Here is a 25,036-nt window from a genome sequence, read left to right on the forward strand (position 1 = left end):
AACAACAACAGAACCAGCAGTCAGAACAAAGTAAACAACAACAGAACCAGCAGTCAGAACAAAGTAAACAACAGAACCAGCAGTCAGAACAAAGTAAACAACAACAGAACCAGCAGTCAGAACAAAGTAAACAACAACAGAACCAGCAGAACAAAGTAAACAACAGAACCAGTCAGAACAAAGTAAACAACAACAGAACCAGCAGACAGAACAAAGTAAACAACAGAACCAGCAGTCAGAACAAAGTAAACAACAACAGAACCAGCAGTCAGAACAAAGTAAACAACAACAGAACCAGCAGACAGAACAAAGTAAACAACAACAGAACCAGTAGTCAGAACAAAGTAAACAACAACAGAACCAGCAGACAGAACAAAGTAAACAACAGAACCAGCAGTCAGAACAAAGTAAACAACAACAGAACCAGCAGACAGAACAAAGTAAACAACAGAACCAGCAGTCAGAACAAAGTAAACAACAACAGAACCAGCAGTCAGAACAAAGTAAACAACAGAACCAGCAGTCAGAACAAAGCAAACAACAACAGAACCAGCAGACAGAACAAAGTAAACAACAGAACCAGCAGTCAGAACAAAGTAAACAACAACAGAACCAGCAGTCAGAACAAAGTAAACAACAGAACCAGCAGTCAGAACAAAGTAAACAACAACAGAACCAGCAGTCAGAACAAAGTAAACAACAGAACCAGCAGTCAGAACAAAGTAAACAACAACAGAACCAGCAGACAGAACAAAGTAAACAACAGAACCAGCAGTCAGAACAAAGTAAACAACAACAGAACCAGCAGTCAGAACAAAGTAAACAACAGAACCAGCAGTCAGAACAAAGTAAACAACAACACACCCAGCAGTCAGAACAAAGTAAACAACAGAACCAGCAGACAGAACAAAGTAAACAACAGAACCAGCAGTCAGAACAAAGTAAACAACAACAGAACCAGCAGACAGAACAAAGTAAACAACAGAACCAGCAGACAGAACAAAGTAGACATCAACAGAATATTGTAGAGAAATGATATATTCAATATTAAAGCAGCAGAACTCCAAACAGCCTTACACTAACTGTATTTGAGATCCAATGTGTTGTATGCACGCTGACACTGGTTATATCGGTTGACAGGGAGATGTATGTATCTGTTATGCCTTTTTCTCCATTTAATCACCATACAGTGACACATAAGATAACTGATATGTACAATGTCCCGCAGCACATGTGGCCGAAACAGTCAGTCTGATCATAGGTTACCAGTAAACTCACATAAAAATGAAAAAAAACACTGTAATACAACCGTTGAGTATTTCTCGACACCGACAAGTCTAGGAATTACAATCTAGATATAGAGTTATTCTTTCAGTGTCAATATTCCGTAAGACACTCGTGCCTAATTAGTTTTTACCGTGGAGATTCTGGCGCCGGTGTCTCGTTTTAGATTTGTCTCTCTCTAATCTGTGTGATTTGGTATTCTATAAAAATGTGGACCTGTCAGTCGATAGTGACGGATAGTCACAGTCCTGATCCATAGCGAGGCTCCAGTTGAACTCGGGTTGTCATTTAGTTACTGCAGGAGGCTCGACATAAATGTATTAAACGTGATCATCATTTTGATATGAAAGTGCCGAGGTGGCCGAGTGGTTAAAACATTTGATCATCTTTAACACCAGCCCTCAATGTCTGAGTCACTGGTTCGAGATCTTCGTGGGGCTGTCGGCGGGTACGGATACATTTCCAACACCAAACCCTGACACGTTATTAAGTACCCCAAACTGTCATTAGGACGTGAAGCACCAGAGAAACAGTCCGATGATCGTGACGTCACACAGTTGTGACGTCTTAATTTCATTGCGGTGGTTACCTTACTGATACTAATTAAATGAAAAAAAAATATTCCGAAAATAACAATCATTTTGGCCTGGTTTGCACATGGTGCAAATCCGGGTTATAATATAGCGGGCGGGGAAAAGGGATATCAGTTTTGTAGAATCAACTCCTCCTAGAGTTTTTAACGTATAAGCTTGAAACTCTGTAGGATGTATATATATATATATATATATATGTTGGAGATGTGCACCTATTTATTAAGGATTCATTCCGGACGTTTTTTCTTGATTTTCCGAGCTTTGGAACTTAAGTTATTTTCAACAGTCTGGCGTGGAAAATCCAAGATGGCAGCCTTTGCCTCTCATTGGTTGAGATGTTGTTTTTTTTAGCACGATATATAACATTGCACTCATCCCGCAATCCGGCCAATTGTGGCTTTGCCCAATTTTTTATATTGGTTAAATAAGGGCATTTTTTTAAAACTTTATTTTCTTTTTCAAACTTAACGGGAGTATCGTTTGTTATTTTTGTTGTAAAACCCTGATAAATGTATATCCATATATGTGTGAAAAACATCCGAGACACAGGGCCCGATATAAGCAGACAGGAAAGGAGGACTGTATTGCATCATCGTATTTACAGTGTTATATCTAGGCAATATCACTTTGGTTGGTGTCGTCGATGAAGCTTCGGACGCTTACCCTTTCGGCACATCAGTCGTTTTTTTATGTTTTCTGATTGCAGTTAAATTATGATTTTGTCTTAATGTAATATTGGCTTCAAATAAACGATAACGAATACATCACGAAGCTGGATATAAGGCTTAAGGAAAATTTCTGATTGAATAATCCATGGGGAAAACAACATTTAATCTTCACTGTACTTTTTTGTATTTTCCTTAGAATCATTGTTTTTCGTGTACTTGTTGTTCTTGATGAAATTGTAAGATATATGAAAATTACGGAAAATATTGAATTATGTGAAAAGTACACTTCCACATCTATTTTCTGACTTTTCTTTCGGTCACTTTCCTCAGTCACGTCAGAGGGTACAAAATTTAGGCCCTCAGCATCACTGATGAGTCCCAGATGCACAAAACTGTTGTATGATGCTGTTTAATTCATGATTTGACTGTACTGTAACGGTGTCTAATTGTAAATTTAGATTAAAAGATGATTCTTCTTACTAATAAGAATGAATGGAAAACGTTTCTGATTTTTAGAAAGAATTGAAAACCAATATGGCAATGCTTAAAGCGGTAACATGTTATTGTTTGTCACCCTAGTGACACTGTGATAACTTTCCTATAACACACGTTATAGTTTGTCACCCTAGTGACACTGTGATAACTTTCCTTTAACACAAGTTATAGTTTGTCACCCTAGTGACACTGTGATAACTTGCCTATAACACACGTTGTAGTTTGTCACCCTAATGACACTATGATAACTTTCCTATAACACACGTTATAGTTTATCACCCTAGTGACACTGTGATAACTTTCCTATGACACACGTTATAGTTTGTCACCCTAGTGATACTGTGATAACTTTCCTATAACACACGTTATAGTTTGTCACCCTAGTGACACTGTGATAACTTGCCTATAACACACGTTGTAGTTTGTCACCCTAATGACACTATGATAACTTTCCTATAACACACGTTATAGTTTATCACCCTAGTGACACTGTGATAACTTTCCTATGACACACGTTATAGTTTGTCACCCTAGTGATACTGTGATAACTTTCCTATAACACACGTTATAGTTTGTCACCCTAGTGACACTGTGATAACTTTCCTATAACACACGTTATAGTTTGTCACCCTAGTGACACTGTGATAACTTTCCTAAAACACACGTTATAGTTTGTCACCCTAGTGACACTGTGATAACTTTCCTATAACACACGTTATAGTTTGTCACCCTAGTGACACTATGATAACTTTCCTATAACACACGTTATAGTTTGTCACCCTAGTGACACTGTGATAACTTTCCTATAACACACGTTGTAGTTTGTCACCCTAGTGACACTGTGATAACTTTCCTATAACACACGTTATAGTTTGTCACCCTAGTGACACTGTGATAACTTTCCTTTAACACAAGTTATAGTTTGTCACCCTAGTGACACTGTGATAACTTGCCTATAACACACGTTATAGTTTGTCACCCTAGTGACACTGTGATAACTTGCCTATAACTCACGTTGTAGTTTGTCACCCTAATGTCACTATGATAACTTTCCTATGACACACGTTATAGTTTGTCACCCTAGTGACATTATGATAACTTTCCTATAACACACGTTATAGTTTGTCACCCTAGTGACACTGTGATAACTTTCCTATAACACACGTTATAGTTTGTCACCCTAGTGACACTGTGATAACTTTCAATTTGTTTATTTTATACTCTCGCTTTAACAATTTTGGGTTTGGACTACTTTGTCCGTATGTCAGTATTCTCCCGACTTATATTGCCGTATTGTTGCCACCAATCCTCCCCAAAACGAATGCCAACACCGTGAAGAATCTCCTATAGGAACAGGTACTCCATCATGTATTGTAGTGAGGCTGTTGACATCAAAAGGAACAAAGACAAATCACGTGACCCTATCAGATTTAACCTAGGGATCAAACGATTTCGTTCGTGAAACTGATTAAAATTCCTTTGAAGATGTTCGTTTGGGATTTTTTTTGTGTATTTTTTAACACCGATGCGTTGGTACTCCAGAACCACGTAATAGATTGCGAGAGAGTGATTGATGGTGAAAGGGATGGAAGTGGCAGCCATTCTACACAATCAGAATTCACATGTTGTTTCGATAGTCCTGTTTTAGATCATCGAGGCAAATGTGATGTAATATCGGAACATTTTGTGGGTCGTCCCTCTCCTCATCTATTTATGCTTCACGTGTTTTTTTTTAATCATAGTATCGATCTTTAAGAGAACAATATGATTTTTTTTCATGCATTTGTTATCCAAAGTGCACAACATCATGATCGACATCACAGAACGGTCCAAAACATGTTATAATGAATGTTTTCTTGTTTTGGAAATAATTTGTTTCAATCAATATTTGCGAACACCACGAAAATACCAACACGTAAACAGAATCATAATCACATTCAATAAAAGTGGTAAGTAATGTGAACAAAAGTAGCATTTACACGGAGAATAAGACCAGGTGTTCCTGAAGAGTAAGTGTCTTATGCTTTATCGACGACATCCGTCATGTAAATCTTGGTCTGTCCAAGGAAGTGATGCCATGTATACAAAAACTGAACCAACAGGCAAACTAAAGAGCATCAAATATGTTCAAAGATTCAACCCTCTGTTTTGTTAACATTGTTAACGAACAACATCAAAAATCATTTGGATATATTTTACTCATCACTGTAGGGACATAGAATCGATAACACAGAAGGTTGTCCTTGTTCATAAACAACTATAGAAATACCGCCAAGCCAACCAATTAAATGAAACGAGGCCAAAATAAAAAGAGAAGGATTAACACGCAGACTCCTGAAAAAATACAATTGGAAAAGAAAGAGGTGTTCCGGGAGGGTAAATCTTGGTCAATACCAACATGATATCTCACGTTCCCATTGGAGAACAAGGAAAACAACGACACTACCCGAAATACTAACGAGCACTAAACACGCCAATCCTCACACCACACAAAGAAATAAATGTATTTCGAACGAGGTCATAATGGCGACCATGAAATCATTGAAGACTCTATATTTACATGTCATTATATCATTGTTAGTTTCAGGTTTGCAGGTTTTAATGTTAAGTTTCAAAACAAAAAAACGAAAAGCTTAATTTGGAAAATTAGGAATCCTTTTATTACAATTTTGTAAATGCATTTTTTTTTTTTTTTTTGCGTCGGTCAAAGAAAACAGCATTCCAAGTAATGCCCATTGATTCTGTCTGATATAACAATCGACAACCTTGTTCGATAGGCATTCCGTAGTAAGAGTTATTGTATAGGCAGATTTCAGTACATTCCCTAACCTGAAAATGTGAACCATATTCAATATGTAACGGATCTTTCCAACACGTTGTTCATCGCCTCCTCTTTGTCTTCAAGCTGCAAATCTCGGTCGTCTTCCTGTTCGGACCTCAGCTGTTTTAGGACATGGAACCTAAAGCCACATAGGAGTACATATTAAAACAACTGAGGTCCGAAAAGGGAAAACTTTTGATCCGTGTTCTATCCACTTCAGCCATAAACAATTGCTACTTTTCATTATTGACTCATAAATGTAATAGCATGCAATGGACCATTACAGTAAAACGCATTTTACTGAACGGTAGCGTTCATGGCATTCATTTAAAGGTAATATATATCGTTAGACAGACTGACAAGTTTTAGAATAGATATATGTATATTGTGAAATTGTCAGTCATTGTAACAGAAAACGACTCGCCACAGCCACCTGATCTAGTCCGAAATGCCAAATTGAGCTGATGCAATGGCGCGACGTCAGTCAATTTTTTTATCCTCAAAATCGCTATTAACCGAATTAGTTTGAAAGCATCCTGCAGTTGAGGAAATTTTTTCTAGAAATGAATTGTCTCATCCCCTCGAGCCTGAGAGGCGGTGCCCAGTAAGGGAAATAGATCAAATTCTTTAATATCTATTTGCTTATGAGAAATGCCAGGATTATTCGTCTTAAGCATCCCTTGATGAAAGGGAATAAATATTGTATAAATGATTGGTCTCGGCCTCCTGGGAAGGAAGGGGCGAGGCCCAAAAGGGGGAAATTCAGAATTCTTCTTCGAAAAAATACCAGTTCCCTGTCCCAATTGGGTACACAGATCCATTGTAAACCGACCTGTGTCCCATCTGTTTTAGCCTACAACAGTCATGGAAGAAGCAGGAGACTATTTCGGAACACTCGGACTTCTTTCCCGCGTACTTTTTGAGGAATTTCCCTGTAGAGCATTGCCCTAGGTTTTAACATTTGAACTTAGATTATGATGATTGTGACATGTTTGTATTTTCTTGTTTTATTTTTACTCGTGTTTTTACTTTCAGGGTTTTAAACCTTCGATCTACTACCCTAAACAAAACAAGAAGGATCTCTTCACGAATCTGATGAAACAGTGTGAGGGGATGGACATGCCTTTTCTCTCCTTCTTTCCTTCCGAGGCTCATCTTATCACACAGTCCTACAACCTAGTCGTGGACGCCTTGTTCGGCTTCAGTTTCAAGGGCCCGCCCCGAGCTGACTTTGCAAACGTATTACACACCCTGTCTAAAGTGGAGATTCCTATTTGTAGCATAGACGTACCGTCTGGTAAGCTATCAGCAATTTACTTGACATTTTTCTAAAGTTGTCCTTTCGCTTGTTTCACTTGACGGTTCAGTTCTGTGTTATCCATGTATTTTACTCGTGTTCAAATTCTGTCCTCTGAGGGTTAAAATGTCCTCGTCGTTGTTTTGGTCTTTTCAGATTTAGAATTAAGCTGTTGTTATCTTCTCAGTGTGCTATGATTGGTTTTGAACTACGGATACAAAAGAATTTACACACCTTGTTATGAATCAAAATCATACAAACACACGACCTTTCTCTGTTTGGTCAATATGGCGTTGACTATCATTAACAGTACTCCAAACATCCAAACACGTACGGTTTCACTGCTGCCTCACCTCAGTGCACCGTATGACGTAATTTTCCATGTCATTGACAATCATCCGATCAAACAATCAGTTAGGCGGTGCCTCTGTCAGTAGTCAGTCTGTCTGTCAGTAGGTAGTCTGTCAGTCAGTAGGTAATCTATCAGTCAGTAGGTAGTCTGTCAGTAGGTAGTCTGTCAGTCAGTAGGTAGTCTGTCAGTCAGTAGGTAGTCTGTCAGTAGGTAGTCTGTCAGTCAGTAGGTAGTCTGTCAGTAGGTAGTCTGTCAGTCAGTAGGTAGTCTGTCAGTCAGTAGGTAGTCTGTCAGTAGGTAGTCTGTCAGTAGGTAGTCTGTCAGTCAGTAGGTAATCTATCAGTCAGTAGGTAGTCTGTCAGTCAGTAGGTAGTCTGTCAGTAGGTAGTCTATCAGTCAGTAGGTAGTCTGTCAGTAGGTAGTCTGTCAGTCAGTAGGTAGTCTGTCAGTCAGTAGGTAGTCTGTCAGTCAGTAGGTAGTCTGTCAGTAGGTAGTCTGTCAGTAGGTAGTCAGTCAGTAGGTAGTCTGTCAGTAGGTAGTCTGTCAGTAGGTAGTCTGTCAGTCAGTAGGTAGTCAGTCAGTAGGTAGTCTGTCAGTAGGTAGTCTGTCAGTCAGTAGGTAGTCTGTCAGTAGGTAGTCTGTCAGTAGGTAGTCTGTCAGTCAGTAGGTAGTCTGTCAGTCAGTAGGTAGTCTGTCAGTAGGTAGTCTGTCAGTAGGTAGTCTGTCAGTAGGTAGTCTGTCAGTAGGTAGTCTGTCAGTCAGTAGGTAGTCTGTCAGTAGGTAGTCTGTCAGTAGGTAGTCTGTCAGTAGGTAGTCTGTCAGTAGGTAGTCTGTCAGTCAGTAGGTAGTCTGTCAGTAGGTAGTCTGTCAGTCAGTAGGTAGTCTGTCAGTCAGTAGGTAGTCTGTCAGTCAGTAGGTAGTCTGTCAGTAGGTAGTCTGTCAGTAGGTAGTCTGTCTGTCAGTAGGTAGTCTGTCAGTAGGTAGTCTGTCAGTAGGTAGTCTGTCAGTCAACTGTTACTTAAATCATTAAAAGTATGTAGATACTAACATTATAAAGTATTTGTCTACAGAACTCGATCTCTGTTCATTGTCTGATGATACGTTTATATACGTTGATAGGATTGTTCAATTCTTGTGACCCGAATGTTCACGAATTCTGAACAACAAGTGTTGGTGTGGTAGGTTCCGAATAGCTTGTGTTTGTCTTCTAAATGTTTCTGTAATTGATCAGACAGTTGTTGCGCTCCTCTCTCATTCTGGCCGAACTCAATGTTATTAATCTTTTATCATTATTTTATTATAACATCTGTATAATTTCGTGATACCTCCCGATACGGCGACATCCAGAGGCTGAAATTTAGCGTCAGTAATTTGTGTCTTAATTAGATCTGTCCTGCTGAGATACCTCGCCTCGAGCTGATTTACTGGATACTGTCGCCGAAATCACGAAACACGACATTGATCAGCATTGTATGCCTGTACGCAAGGACTGGTGATTACAATATCTTCTCTATACAATCACCATACAATTAACAGATACCGAGTATAAATAGATCTTTGTCGACTGTTTGTTTCACTCCCAATGTCACCACTATCCGGAAACTCGGTAATAACCGTGTTCTATTTTAGAAAAAACGATGTTTTCCTTACAGCCCAAATGATAATGATTCCTAATACAAAGCCGTTACCGTAAGATGGCGGAGAATAAAAAGTATCACTGTTAAAATCAGGAATGTAAACCAGCCCAAACTAAATCAATCAGAGTGGTATTGACAAAGCGAGTATTCAACAGACTTTAAAGAAATTGTATAACCATATTCAATCATCTCTCAGTTTAGTCTAAAACATGAAATGATTACCACTAATATTTGTATGTTTGTAATGTGTACCTTTGTATGTTTATAGTACCTTTGTATGTCTACATAATCATTATTTTAGAATAGATGGTGATAGGCTGACTGAGACCAACACTTGACCAGGGAGATCCACTGTTTTTTTTTTGTTTTTTTTTGTTTTGTATTTTCCCCAGTGACTCCCATTATATATCTCTTGCCGTTCCCAGACTCAGTAGAGTGGTTATATAGACTAAGAAAGCTTCGCTCCTAAATACGTTATGATTTTTCTCTTAGCACGTGAAAACCCAATTTGTCAAATTGTTTCCCGGAGAATACATTTTGTCATAAACACTCGACGTTTCGCATCAGATTCTGCCAAATTCTGTTGGTTTGTAAATTAACTTACCGCTATTATAACTATTTCTGTAGATATGGCCACGTTTTTCTTAAAACACAATAATAGAACTCGTATTGCCATAAAACTATGTGGTTTTGTCCTGGACTAATTTTCACGGAGACTCCGTGGACGCGTACGAGTTACTACAGAAAATACGTGTAATGTACTTAAGTCAGATCGAGTGAACCCAATCTCCGATGACCATTCTCACAACTAACGATGTAGATATCACTATACTGCCGTCTGAACAGTTAAACTGAAAATTTTACTGACAGTGTGTGGCCATTGTCATCTGAACCAACATGTTGTTATTATGTCAGAGTTTAAACGAGGCGTAATTAATGCCCAGAGAGGCGATATACGGAGGCTTTATAACTCGTGAAAAAAAATCAGAAACGGGAAGCGGAAATTTCTCTAAAGTCGGAAAAATACAGACAAAGCACGAGTAATTATACGCTTCTTAATTACTACTGTGCACTATGTGTTGACATTTGTTTTTTACAGTGACGTAAATAATTTGCATTACGTCAGATTCGTAAATACATGTACCCATTCATGTAAATATCAATATGTTAACTTGATTCCAAAACATTTTGTACCCGCCAAAGTGATCTCCAAAGGCAATTTAACATCAATGTGGACTTGGACGTGTTTGACGCGCATAAGTAAGACTGGTAGTTCCGAGGTTGTATATCCTATTCGCGGAACATTAAATTACTAACGCTTGAAGCAGAAGACGCTTTCTGTTCCGGAACACATGTCTTAATATTCTTGTACTATCTTATTGGCCTCCGTGTAACTTTCCCTTTTAATGTTTTTGTTTCTTTGAGTTTGATTTTTGATACAGGTTCTATTGATATGTCGATACTTTCTGAACTGTTTTAATGGTTTGTCTTATTGCGCAGGGAAGTAGACTATTTCCCTAAGGGGTGATTGCGAAGACTGTAAAACGTTCAAGTCAATGTTTGATATTTATACAGCTGTAAAAAGGTAATGAAATGAATCATTGAAACTTGATGATATTTTTCAAAAAAATGTATGAAGATACATTTATGTAGTATAAATGTGACCTTTTGAGATAGATTCGTGTATTTTTCCTGAAAACAAATTAATGCAATGACTGCGCAACATATTGGGAGCAATAGTTTGCCGATCAATCACTGCTAATTAGCAAAGTAGGTCCAGGCCCCACCATATGATTGAATGGCAAGACACTGAATATTGGCTGGAACACTTGAGCGTGACATCATCGGTCAGATTGGACGCTGTTGACTTATGTTGTTGGCTATTGGAAGGTGATGGGCTCAAACACAATTTTACATGTTATCGCGTCTGTGTAACCAAATTCATTAATTAAGGTCCTTCACATCACTGGCGAAACAGCTGTATGATGTAGCATCACTGAAAAGTTCTAGAAGGACGAAACAGCTGTGTGATGTAGCATCACTGAAGAGTTCTAGAAGGACGAAACAGCTGTATGATGTAACATCACTGACGTGTCCTAGAAGGACGAAACAGCTGTATGATGCAGCATCACTGACAAGTCAGGCAAATCTCATGTCTGTTAAAAGATGTATATATTTTGATGTCCATCAAGTGTCTAAATACAGAGAAAAACTTCATTTGATCTTTAAATAACGTAAGATACTAAGTTTGAAATGACCTGCAGTATAACAATGTATAGATTTTGATAAAAACATGTCTATTATGATATAAAACATATAAAAGACATTTTAGAGGCCATTAATACGTTATACAGAAAATACTGTTCAGACGTCTCTGACTTTTTGTGTTTTTTCTCTAATCAGGAGACTTAACAATCTACTTTAGCAGTCTATAAGTCTCATTTATCAGTAGTAACGTGCCAGCTTCCACCACTTTGATCATACCATGGATCACTTCCTGAAGATTAGATTTTTGAAGTAATTTCTTCAGATATAGTTGAAACCACGACATGTTATGCCATCGTGCAGGCTCTGGTTCACCTAAAATAAATCTTAAGTATGACGCTAGTCTTCCTAACACTTGGATTTGAAAATAAATATTGGCTTTCTTTACAAAACGCTATATATGGAAACAAACTCAATAAAGAATATAGCACCATGTCAATGGAATCTGGATTTAAACATTAATATAAAGGAAGATTTACACGGAGACCCGGAAAGGAACAAGGAGAATACGACCAAGTTTCCAGAAGAGTAAGAGTCTTCTACTGTTCGACACCACGTCCATTTTAGTCAAGTAATGTCACGTTCCTAAATGAGAAGAGAGGCACTACCAGGCATGTTTCTAGAGATTTCCTTTATGTCCTCTCTGTTCTTGTTTTTGTTCATATATTATATCTAATTTAATTAAGCGTGTTCGGTTTTATTTGTGCTACTGGAAATTAATAAATACAAACATTGAATGTAGCCCGCCGAGAAAGTCCTGTTTCCTTGAGATTCTCTACTGAATACTTGAAGAGGTACTTGTCACTTGTGTTTGCTGACGACGCTATGTGTCCAATTACAAGTGGACTTGTCTGTAATACAGAATACCCCGAACTGTAAATACGGGAAATTACTTGTCGCTATAATCAAATAATGTCATTATTCTGCTGGAGAATTCGGGACATGAACGGATTAATGGTAGGTTCTGACAATCATTGGCATATCCTTATAACTTAATAATACGCTTTACTGTAATGGCACTTATCTCCACGACCTATATACATATGTCTGTATCTGAAGTAGGACAGCACCGAGACCCTATATACATATCTCTGTATCTAAAGTGGGACAGCACCGAGGCCCTATATACATATGTCTGTATCTGAAGTAGGACAGCACCGAGGCCCTATATACATATGTCTGTATCTGAAGTAGGACAGCACCAAGGCCCTATATAGATATCTCTGTATCTAAAGTAGGACAGCACCGAGGCCCTATATACATATGTCTGTATCTGAAGTAGGACAGCACCAAGGCCCTATATAGATATGTCTGTATCTGGAGTAGGACAGCACCGAGACCCTATATACATATGTCTGTATCTGAAGTAGGACAGCACCAAGGCCCTATATAGATATGTCTGTATCTGGAGTAGGACAGCACCGAGACCCTATATACATATGTCTGTATCTGAAGAAGGACAGCACCGAGACCCTATATACATATGTCTGTATGTCTGTATCTGATGTAGGACAGCACCGAGGCCCTATATACATATCTCTGTATCTAAAGTAGGACAGCACCGAGGTCCTATATACATATCTCTGTATCTAAAGTAGGACAGCACCGAGGCCCTATATACATATCTCTGTATCTAAAGTAGGACAGCACCGAGGCCCTATATACATATGTCTGTATCTAAAGTAGGACAACTTTTCACACTTGTAGAGGTTTATTATACCTGTGTGTTGATGTAGGATTAGCACCGAGTCCCTATATGTGTGTTGTATCTAAAGTAGGACAGAGGCCCTATTATACCTGTGTGTCTGATGTAGAGGTTTATATACCTGTGTTTATTATACCTGTGTGTGTTGATGTAGAGGTTTATTATACCTGTGTGTTGATGTAGAGGTTTATTATACCTGTGTGTACTGATGTAGAGGTTTATTATACCTGTGTGTGTTGATGTAGAGGTTTATTATACCTGTGTGTGTTGATGTAGAGGTTTATTATACCTGTGTGTACTGATGTAGAGGTTTATTATACCTGTGTGTGTTGATGTAGAGGTTTATTATACCTGTGTGTGTTGATGTAGAGGTTTATTATACCTGTGTGTGTTGATGTAGAGGTTTATTATACCTGTGTGTGTTGATGTAGAGGTTTATTATAGATGTGTGTTTTGATGTAGAGGTTTATTATACCTGTGTGTGTTGATGTAGAGGTTTATTATACCTGTGTGTGTTGATGTAGAGGTTTATTATACCTGTGTGTGTTGATGTAGAGGTTTATTATACCTGTGTGTGTTGATGTAGAGGTTTATTATACCTGTGTGTGTTGATGTAGAGGTTTATTATACCTGTGTGTTGATGTAGAGGTTTATTATACCTGTGTGTGTTGATGTAGAGGTTTATTATATCTGTGTGTGTTGATGTAGAGGTTTATTATACCTGTGTGTGTTGATGTAGAGGTTGATTATACCTGTGTGTACTGATGTAGAGGTTTATTATACCTGTGTGTACTGATGTAGAGGTTTATTATACCTGTGTACTGATGTAGAGGTTTATTATACCTGTGTGTGTTGATGTAGAGGTTTATTATACCTGTGTGTGTTGATGTAGAGGTTTATTATACCTGTGTGTTGATGTAGAGGTTTATTATACCTGTGTGTGTTGATGTAGAGGTTGATTATACCTGTGTGTTGATGTAGAGGTTTATTATACCTGTGTGTGTTGATGTAGAGGTTTATTATACCTGTGTGTGTTGATGTAGAGGTTTATTATACCTGTGTGTGTTGATGTAGAGGTTTATTATACCTGTGTGTGTTGATGTAGAGGTTTATTATACCTGTGTGTGTTGATGTAGAGGTTTATTATACCTGTGTGTTGATGTAGAGGTTTATTATACCTGTGTGTTGATGTAGAGGTTTATTATACCTGTGTGTGTTGATGTAGAGGTTTATTATACCTGTGTGTGTTGATGTAGAGGTTTATTATACCTGTGTGTGTTGATGTAGAGGTTTATTATACCTGTGTGTGTTGATGTAGAGGTTTATTATACCTGTGTGTTGATGTAGAGGTTTATTATACCTGTGTGTGTTGATGTAGAGGTTTATTATACCTGTGTGTTGATGTAGAGGTTTATTATACCTGTGTGTGTTGATGTAGAGGTTTATTATACCTGTTTATTATACCTGTGTGTTGTGTAGAGGTTTATTATACCTGTGTGTGTTGATGTAGAGGTTTATTATACCTGTGTGTGTTGATGTAGAGGTTGATTATACCTGTGTGTGTTGATGTAGAGGTTTATTATACCTGTGTCTGTTGATGTAGAGGTTTATTATACCTGTGGGTGTTGATGTAGAGGTTTATTATACCTGTGTGTGTTGATGTAGAGGTTTATTATATCTGTGTGTGTTGATGTAGAGGTTTATTATACCTGTGTGTGTTGATGTAGAGGTTTATTATACCTGTGTGTGTTGATGTAGAGGTTTATTATACCTGTGTGTGTTGATGTAGATGTTTATTATACCTGTGTGTGTTGATGTAGAGGTTTATTATACCTGTGTGTGTTGATGTAGAGGTTTATTATACCTGTGTGTTGATGTAGAGGTTTATTATACCTGTGTGTGTTGATGTAGAGGTTTATTATACCTGTGTGTTGATGTAGAGGTTTATTATACCTGTGTGTGTTGATGTAGAGGTGTGTGTTGATGTAGAGGTTTATTATACCTGTGTGTGTTGATGTAGAGGTTTATTATACCTGTGTGTTGATGTAGAGGTTTATTATACCTGTGTGTTGATGTAGAGGTTTATTATACCTGTGTGTTGATGTAGAGGTTTATTATACCTGTGTTGATGTAGAGGTTTATTATACCTGTGTGTGTTGATGTAGAGGTTTATTATACCTGTGTGTGTTGATGTAGAGGTTTATTATATCTGTGTGTGTTGATGTAGAGGTTTATTATACCTGTGTGTGTTGATGTACCTGTGTGTGTTGATGTAGAGGTTTATTATACCTGTGTGTGTTGATGTGTTTATTATACCTGTGTGTGTTGATGTAGAGGAGGTTTATTATACCTGTGTGTGTTGATGTAGAGGTTTATTATACCTGTGTGTGTTGATGTAGAGGTTTATTATACCTGTGTGTGTTGATGTAGAGGTTTATTATACCTGTGTGTTGATGTAGAGGTTTATTATACCTGTGTGTGTTGATGTAGAGGTTTATTATACCTGTGTGTACTGATGTAGAGGTTTATTATACCTGTGTGTGTTGATGTAGAGGTTTATTATACCTGTGTGTGTTGATGTAGAGGTTTATTATACCTGTGTGTTGATGTAGAGGTTTATTATACCTGTGTGTGTTGATGTAGAGGTTTATTATACCTGTGTGTGTACTGATGTAGAGGTTTATTATACCTGTGTGTGTTGATGTAGAGGTTTATTATACCTGTGTGTTGATGTAGAGGTTTATTATACCTGTGTGTGTTGATGTAGAGGTTTATTATACCTGTGTGTGTTGATGTAGAGGTTTATTATACCTGTGTGTTTTGATGTAGAGGTTTATTATACCTGTGTGTCTTGATGTAGAGGTTTATTATACCTGTGTGTGTTGATGTAGAGGTTTATTATACCTGTGTGTGTTGATGTAGAGGTTTATTATACCTGTGTGTACTGATGTAGAGGTTTATTATACCTGTGTGTGTTGATGTAGAGGTTTATTATACCTGTGTGTGTTGATGTAGAGGTTTATTATACCTGTGTGTTGATGTAGAGGTTTATTATACCTGTGTGTTGATGTAGAGGTTTATTATACCTGTGTGTGTTGATGTAGAGGTTTATTATACCTGTGTGTTGATGTAGAGGTTTATTATACCTGTGTGTTGATGTAGAGGTTTATTATACCTGTGTGTACTGATGTAGAGGTTTATTATACCTGTGTGTTGATGTAGAGGTTTATTATACCTGTGTGTGTTGATGTAGAGGTTTATTATACCTGTGTGTGTTGATGTAGAGGTTTATTATACCTGTGTGTGTTGATGTAGAGGTTTATTATACCTGTGTGTTGATGTAGAGGTTTATTATACCTGTGTGTTGATGTAGAGGTTTATTATACCTGTGTGTTGATGTAGAGGTTTATTATACCTGTGTGTGTTGATGTAGAGGTTTATTATACCTGTGTGTGTTGATGTAGAGGTTTATTATACCTGTGTGTGTTGATGTAGAGGTTTATTATACCTGTGTGTTGATGTAGAGGTTTATTATACCTGTGTGTTGATGTAGAGGTTTATTATACCTGTGTGTGTTGATGTAGAGGTTTATTATACCTGTGTGTACTGATGTAGAGGTTTATTATACCTGTGTGTGTTGATGTAGAGGTTTATTATACCTGTTTGTGTTGATGTAGAGGTTGATTATACCTGTATGTTGATGTAGAGGTTTATTATACCTGTGTGTGTTGATGTAGAGGTTTATTATACCTGTGTGTGTTGATGTAGAGGTTTATTATACCTGTGTGTGTTGATGTAGAGGTTTATTATACCTGTGTGTGTTGATGTAGAGGTTTATTATACCTGTGTGTTGATGTAGAGGTTTATTATACCTGTGTGTTGATGTAGAGGTTTATTTGATGTAGAGGTTTATTATACCTGTGTGTGTTGATGTAGAGGTTTATTATACCTGTGTGTGTTGATGTAGAGGTTTATTATACCTGTGTGTTGATGTAGAGGTTTATTATACCTGATGTAGAGGTTTATTATACCTGTGTGTTGATGTAGAGGTTTATTATACCTGTGTGTGTTGATGTAGAGGTTTATTATACCTGTGTGTACTGATGTAGAGGTTTATTATACCTGTGTGTGTTGATGTAGAGGTTTATTATACCTGTGTGTTGATGTAGAGGTTTATTATACCTGTGTGTTGATGTAGAGGTTTATTATACCTGTGTGTTGATGTAGAGGTTTATTATACCTGTGTGTTGATGTAGAGGTGTGTGTTGATGTAGAGGTTTATTATACCTGTGTGTACTGATGTAGAGGTTTATTATACCTGTGTGTTGATGTAGAGGTTTATTATACCTGTGTGTTGATGTAGAGGTTTATTATACCTGTGTGTACTGATGTAGAGGTTTATTATACCTGTGTGTTGATGTAGAGGTTTATTATACCTGTGTGTGTTGATGTAGAGGTTTATTATACCTGTGTGTTGATGTAGAGGTTTATTATACCTGTGTGTTGATGTAGAGGTTTATTATACCTGTGTGTTGATGTAGAGGTTTATTATACCTGTGTGTGTTGATGTAGAGGTTTATTATACCAGTGTGTGTTGATGTAGAGGTTTATTATACCTGTGTGTTGATGTAGAGGTTTATTATACCTGTGTGTTGATGCAGAGGTTTATTATACCTGTGTGTTGATGTAGAGGTTTATTATACCTGTGTGTTGATGTAGAGGTTTATTATACCTGTGTGTTGATGTAGAGGTTTATTATACCTGTGTGTTGATGTAGAGGTTTATTATACCTGTGTGTTGATGTAGAGGTTTATTATACCTGTGTGTTGATGTAGAGGTTTATTATACCTGTGTGTTGATGTAGAGGTTTATTATACCTGTGTGTTGATGTAGAGGTTTATTATACCTGTGTGTTGATGTAGAGGTTTATTATACCTGTGTGTTGATGTAGAGGTTTATTATACCTGTGTGTTGATGTAGAGGTTTATTATACCTGTGTGTACTGATGTAGAGGTTTATTATACCTGTGTGTACTGATGTAGAGGTTTATTATACCTGTGTGTACTGATGTAGAGGTTTATTATACCTGTGTGTGTTGATGTAGAGGTTTATTATACCTGTGTGTGTTGATGTAGAGGTTTATTATACCTGTGTGTTGATGTAGAGGTTTATTATACCTGTGTGTGTTGATGTAGAGGTTTATTATACCTGTGTGTTGATGTAGAGGTTTATTATACCTGTGTGTGTTGATGTAGAGGTTTATTATACCTGTATACTGATGTAGAGGTTTATTATACCTGTGTGTTGATGTAGAGGTTTATTATACCTGTGTGTGTTGATGTAGAGGTTTATTATACCTGTGTGTACTGATGTAGAGGTTTATTATACCTGTGTGTGTACTGATGTAGAGGTTTATTATACCTGTGTGTTGATGTAGAGGTTTATTATACCTGTGTGTACTGATGTAGAGGTTTATTATACCTGTGTGTTGATGTAGAGGTTTATTATACCTGTGTGTTGATGTAGAGGTTTATTATACCTGTGTGTGTTGATGTAGAGGTTTATTATACCTGTGTGTGTTGATGTAGAGGTTTATTATACCTGTGTGTACTGATGTAGAGGTTTATTATACCTGTGTGTTGATGTAGAGGTTTATTATACCTGTGTGTACTGATGTAGAGGTTTATTATACCTGTGTGTGTTGATGTAGAGGTTTATTATACCTGTGTGTTGATGTAGAGGTTTATTATACCTGTGTGTTGATGTAGAGGTTTATTATACCTGTGTGTTGATGTAGAGGTTTATTATACCTGTGTGTTGATGTAGAGGTTTATTATACCTGTGTGTTGATGTAGAGGTTTATTATACCTGTGTGTTGATGTAGAGGTTTATTATACCTGTGTGTGGTGATGTAGAGGTTTATTATACCTGTGTGTTGATGTAGAGGTTTATTATACCTGTGTGTTGATGTAGAGGTTTATTATACCTGTGTGTTGATGTAGAGGTTTATTATACCTGTGTGTTGATGTAGAGGTTTATTATACCTGTGTGTGTTGATGTAAAGGTTTATTATACCTGTGTGTACTGATGTAGAGGTTTATTATACCTGTGTGTTGATGTAGAGGTTTATTATACCTGTGTGTTGATGTAGAGGTTGATTATACCTGTGTGTTGATGTAGAGGTTTATTATACCTGTGTGTAGAGGTTGATTATACCTGTGTGTACTGATGTAGAGGTTTATTATACCTGTGTGTACTGATGTAGAGGTTTATTATACCTGTGTGTGTTGATGTAGAGGTATATTATACCTATGTGTGTTGATGTAGAGGTTTATTATACCTGTGTGTGTTGATGTAGAGGTTTATTATACCTGTGTGTGTTGATGTAGAGGTTTATTATACCTGTGTGTGTTGATGTAGAGGTTTATTATACCTGTGTGTGTTGATGTAGAGGTTTATTATACCTGTGTGTTGATGTAGAGGTTTATTATACCTGTGTGTTGATGTAGATGTTGATTATACCTGTGTGTACTGATGTAGAGGTTTATTATACCTGTGTGTACTGATGTAGAGGTTTATTATACCTGTGTGTGTTGATGTAGAGGTTTATTATACCTCTGTACTGATGTAGAGGTTTATTATACCTGTGTGTGTTAATGTAGAGGTTTATTATACCTCTGTACTGATGTAGAGGTTTATTATACCTGTGTATGTTGATGTAGAGGTTTATTATACATGTGTGTACTGATTTAGAGGTTTATTATACCTGTGTGTGTTGATGTAGAGGTTTATTATACCTGTGTGTGTGTCCCACTTCAGTATGTTTTTTCTCTAAGTCAGTAATGTAACACATTTTACCTTTAGCATACGTGCCTCATGTGGTGACTGTTACAGCATAGTATCCAAAAGGCTAGTGACATACCAGATCGCAGAGGTCAGGCAATCCTGTATAACAGAAAAAATAAAGGAAATTATATTTCTAGTCCGAGACTCATTTCCATGTCATTTTATTCTGCTTTTTATTGAGCAATCGTTTCTCTTTGACATTCCTGTTGGAGAAAACGCGCTACATTTTCTGTAAGTGCGGCCTATATCATACTCTATTCACCACCAAAGCACCTAGTACGCATGTACCAAGCTGATCTAGGTCACCCCCTGCTAGGTAATTGATAGTTATGTCAGTCATTTGACATATTCAGGATAAATGAATATTTCTTAAAATAATCAGATCAGGGTTGAAAATATTTTAATGCTATAACGAGAAGTGATTTTTGTTTTCAGAAACAAAAACCAGTTTCCATTGTATGCTGTGTGTTTTCCCGTTGTTTCCATTTTCGTCGTCTTTGGTCCTGTATGTTAAGGGCTATGGTTTATTCTCCTACGTGACGAACAGTTCCTGTTTAGTGTGTGGTGTCACATCGTCTATAGATTTGTTCTCCATCATTACTGTGTCAAGCGTGATGTTTTCCCGTCCTTACAAGAAAACCTCGATTCCGTCATTGAACACAAATTAACTATTCAGACTCCAATCTCCGACTAGTATTGCCCTCCTTCATTGTCCCGGAGAACTCGTTTTCCCATCCATGTTGATCTAATGTGCGCCATTTTCATCTTCTATGATCATCATTACACTTAATCTACTATCACAGTCAGCAGTTTTTACTTACACAATTTAATACAAGTACCCGTTGTTGCTCGGAAGCAATCCATTACCTGTTTTGGTACATGTGTTATAGTTTTTTGACAATTACTAAACATAAGAGCGCTGGAGCAGCTCAGTGTATTTCATCAGAAGATAAATTCTTTGTATTATATTACATTTTCTGTGTATTATGTAATACTATCTATGTATGATGTAACACTGTCTTTGTATGATGTAACACTGTCTTTGTATGATGTAACACTGTCTATGTATGATGTAACACTGTCTATGTATGATGTAACACTGTCTATGTATGATGTAACACTGTCTATGTATGATGTAACACTGTCTATGTATGATGTAACACTGTCTTTGTATGATGTAATCCTGTCTATGTATAATGTAACACTGTCTTTGTATGATGTAACACTGTCTTTGTATGATGTAATCCTGTCTATGTATGATGTAACACTGTCTTTGTATGATGTAACACTGTCTATGTATGATGTAACACTGTCTATGTATGATGTAACACTGTCTATGTATGATGTAACACTGTCTTTGTATGATGTAACACTGTCTTTGTATGATGTAACGCTGTCTTTGTATGATGTAACGCTGTCTTTGTATGATGTAACACTGTCTTTGTATGATGTAACACTGTCTTTGTATGATGTAACACTGTCTTTGTATAATGTAACACTGTCTTTGTATGATGTAATCCTGTCTATGTATAATGTAACACTGTCTTTGTATGATGTAACACTGTCTATGTATGATGTAACACTGTCTATATATGATGTAACACTGTCTTTGTATAATGTAACACTGTCTATGTATGATGTGATACTGTCTTTGTATAATGTAACACTGTCTATGTATAATGTAACACTGTCTATGTATGATGTAACACTGTCTTTGTATGATGTAACACTGTCTTTGTATGATGTAACACTGTCTTTGTATGATGTAACACTGTCAATGTATGATTTAACACTGTCTTTGTATGATGTAATACTGTCTTTGTATGATTTAACACTGTCTTTGTATGATGTAACACTGTCTTTGTATGATGTAACACTGTCTATGTATGATGTAACACTGTCTTTGTATGATGTAACACTGTCTCTGTATGATGTAATCCTGTCTATGTATGATGTAACACTGTCTTTGTATGATGTAACACTGTCTATGTATGATGTAACACTGTCTCTGTATGATGTAATCCTGTCTATGTATGATGTAACACTGTCTTTGTATGATGTAACACTGTCTATGTATGATGTAACACTGTCTTTGTATGATGTAACACTGTCTTTGTATGATGTAACACTGTCTTTGTATGATGTAACACTGTCTTTGTATGATGTAACACTGTCTTTGTATGATGTAACACTGTCTTTGTATGATGTAACACTGTCTATGTATGATGTAACACTGTCTTTGTATGATGTAACACTGTCTATGTATGATGTAACACTGTCTTTGTATGATGTAACACTGTCTTTGTATGATGTAACACTGTCTCTGTATGATGTAACACTGTCTATGTATGATGTAACACTGTCTTTGTATGATGTAACACTGTCTTTGTATGATGTAACACTGTCTTTGTATGATGTAACACTGTCTTTGTATGATGTAACACTGTCTTTGTATGATGTAACACTGTCTATGTATGATGTAACACTGTCTTTGTATGATGTAACACTGTCTATGTATGATGTAACACTGTCTATGTATGATGTAACACTGTCTATGTATGATGTAACACTGTCTTTGTATGATGTAACACTGTCTCTGTATGATGTAACACTGTCTATGTATGATGTAACACTGTCTTTGTATGATGTAACACTGTCTTTGTATAATGTAACACTGTCTTTGTATGATGTAACACTGTCTTTGTATGATGTAACACTGTCTATGTATGATGTAACACTGTCTTTGTATGATGTAACACTGTCTATGTATGATGTAACACTGACTTTGTATGATGTAATCCTGTCTATGTATGATGTAATACTGTCTTTGTATGATGTAACACTGTCTATGTATAATGTAACACTGTCTTTGTATGATGTAACACTGTCTTTGTATGATGTAACACTGTCTCTGTATGATGTAACACTGTCTATGTATGATGTAACACTGTCTTTGTATGATGTAACACTGTCTTTGTATAATGTAACACTGTCTTTGTATGATGTAACACTGTCTTTGTATGATGTAACACTGTCTATGTATGATGTAACACTGTCTTTGTATGATGTAACACTGTCTATGTATGACGTAACACGGTCTTTGTATTCGTTATTTTAGTAACTTGCTGTAAATAACCCGTTATTGATGGAATATTCGAGTGGAATTACTGTCCTTTAACTTCAAATTCAACATATATTTTTATCAAATCCTACCTCTTTTAACTAATATTGTTTGATCTATTGTATACTGTCATCTACGGAAGTTTTTTGAAGTTATATTTTATCTCATAATTACGATTTAACAAGCAATTACGACTTATTTACGAGATAACGAAGTCTGAATTACGACTTATTTACGAGATAACGAAGTCTGAATTACGACATGAAATCTCGTAATTACGAGATGAGAAGAATTCGAGTAGCACTAATTAAAACTGCTTGCTTACTTTTATCACAAGTTTGCTAATGCGTGTAAATATCGTAGAAAATGGACATTTCTACGTCAGACATGTAGTAATGTCGGCACGATATCTATATTGGTTTAAACAATATTTCATTCAGTATTCATCATTATAACATAAACATATAATACGCATGGGATGGGAAAACAACCCCAGAGCTTAAATTAATTCCTTTCCCGAAACTGTACATTGTATCTAGTATTACGTCACAATGCCCTGTGTGTGTGACGTCATTTCATTAAAAAAGTCTGACGTAACAATTATTGATATTTCATCTGTCAAATACCACAAAATATAACATGTTTCTCATCACAGACACACAAGGCAATGTCATGGTAAAATGATTTGATGAAAAGTATTGAACTCGTTTCACAAACTTCATGGACGCTTGTCCTGTAATCATCTATTAATGTGTTATTTGTTGGATATGTTGTTCTACGTTGATGACGTAATTGTGTATTACTTGTGCTGTGACACTGTTCTATCTTACAAACATACAGACAGCTCATTCCAACTGTTATTACTTAGTAGAATTACAGCCTTATCTTCTGTACGGTTTGTCTTCTTTGAGGCTGAAGATCCGTCAAATGCAACTTGATAAATGTTTGATAAACCAATGTCACGTTTATCGTATGTTTTGTTGCCTGAAGCCCAGCAGATAATGTCTAAAACGTTGTTATATAGCCTCGGAGATGTTCTCTGTAACTGTCTTCTTCGTCGTCAACAATCAGATTAAAAGTGAGACAGACAATAGTATTGTCTTTTAGAGGATTTTAACACCAGTGACGTTTCTTGAGATAAGGGAAGAGAAAGTTGTCTGACTGACGAATAAAATCTAACAGGATACTGAGAGATTGGCAGTAACTGTTGTGTAGACAATCTCTTAACTCATGCAATCGAGCGGATTGAGTTTAAATATGATCCTCACAAAGATAACACGTACCGACCATTTTGTAACATATTAACTCCGTGAAATTTATTATTTTTGTTGACGGTTCCGTTAGGGCGTCTGTCTAGAGGGGTACGGACGGGAAACAAAACAGAGGATTGAAGAGTTATCGAGAAAAAGTATCCTGTGTACTAGTAGATTCAGGAAGTCAGCTAAGTATCTTTAAGATAAGATGTCCACGTGATCATGTTCAAAGCGCGTGAAATCGTACCTCATCGGTAGCGCCCCGTGATGCTGACGTCACTGTCATTGTTCCTATGAAACGTTCTCAATATATCGATTTTTCATCCACATATTCAATGTACCAGTGAAACGATTCGTCTTTCTAGGACTCGTCACTGATGTTACATCATACAACTGTTTCGTCCTTTTAGGATTGGTCAGTGATACTACAGCATACCGCTGTTTCGTCCTTCTAGGACTCGTCATAGATGTTACATCACACAGCTGTTTCGTTCTTCTATGATATGTCAGTGATGGTACATCATACAGCTGTTTCGTCCTTCTAGGACTCATAAGTTATGTTACATGACACAGCTGGTTCGTCCCTCTAGGACTCGTCATTGATGTTACATCATACAGCTGTTTCGTTCTTCTAGGACTCTTCAGTGATGCTACATCATACAGCTGTTTTGTCCTTCTAGGACACGTCATTGATGTTAC

The 25,036-nt window shown here is 36.8% G+C and overlaps 1 protein-coding gene across 1 annotated transcript in view; it reads left to right on the forward strand.

The window, feature by feature from the left end:
- Positions 1-25,036, forward strand: part of LOC132556324 (NAD(P)H-hydrate epimerase-like) — a 113,995-nt gene that overhangs the window by 85,034 nt on the left and 3,925 nt on the right. Inside the window, exon 5 of the mRNA XM_060220708.1 lies at positions 6,897-7,158. Coding sequence (XP_060076691.1) covers positions 6,897-7,158 — 262 coding nt within the window. The remainder of the gene's footprint in view (positions 1-6,896; positions 7,159-25,036) is intronic.

This window comes from Ylistrum balloti, unplaced genomic scaffold (genome assembly GCF_031769215.1).
Source record: "Ylistrum balloti isolate Yb309-2 unplaced genomic scaffold, AGI_CSIRO_Ybal_v1 Utg370560, whole genome shotgun sequence".
NCBI lineage: Eukaryota > Metazoa > Mollusca > Bivalvia > Pectinida > Pectinidae > Ylistrum > Ylistrum balloti.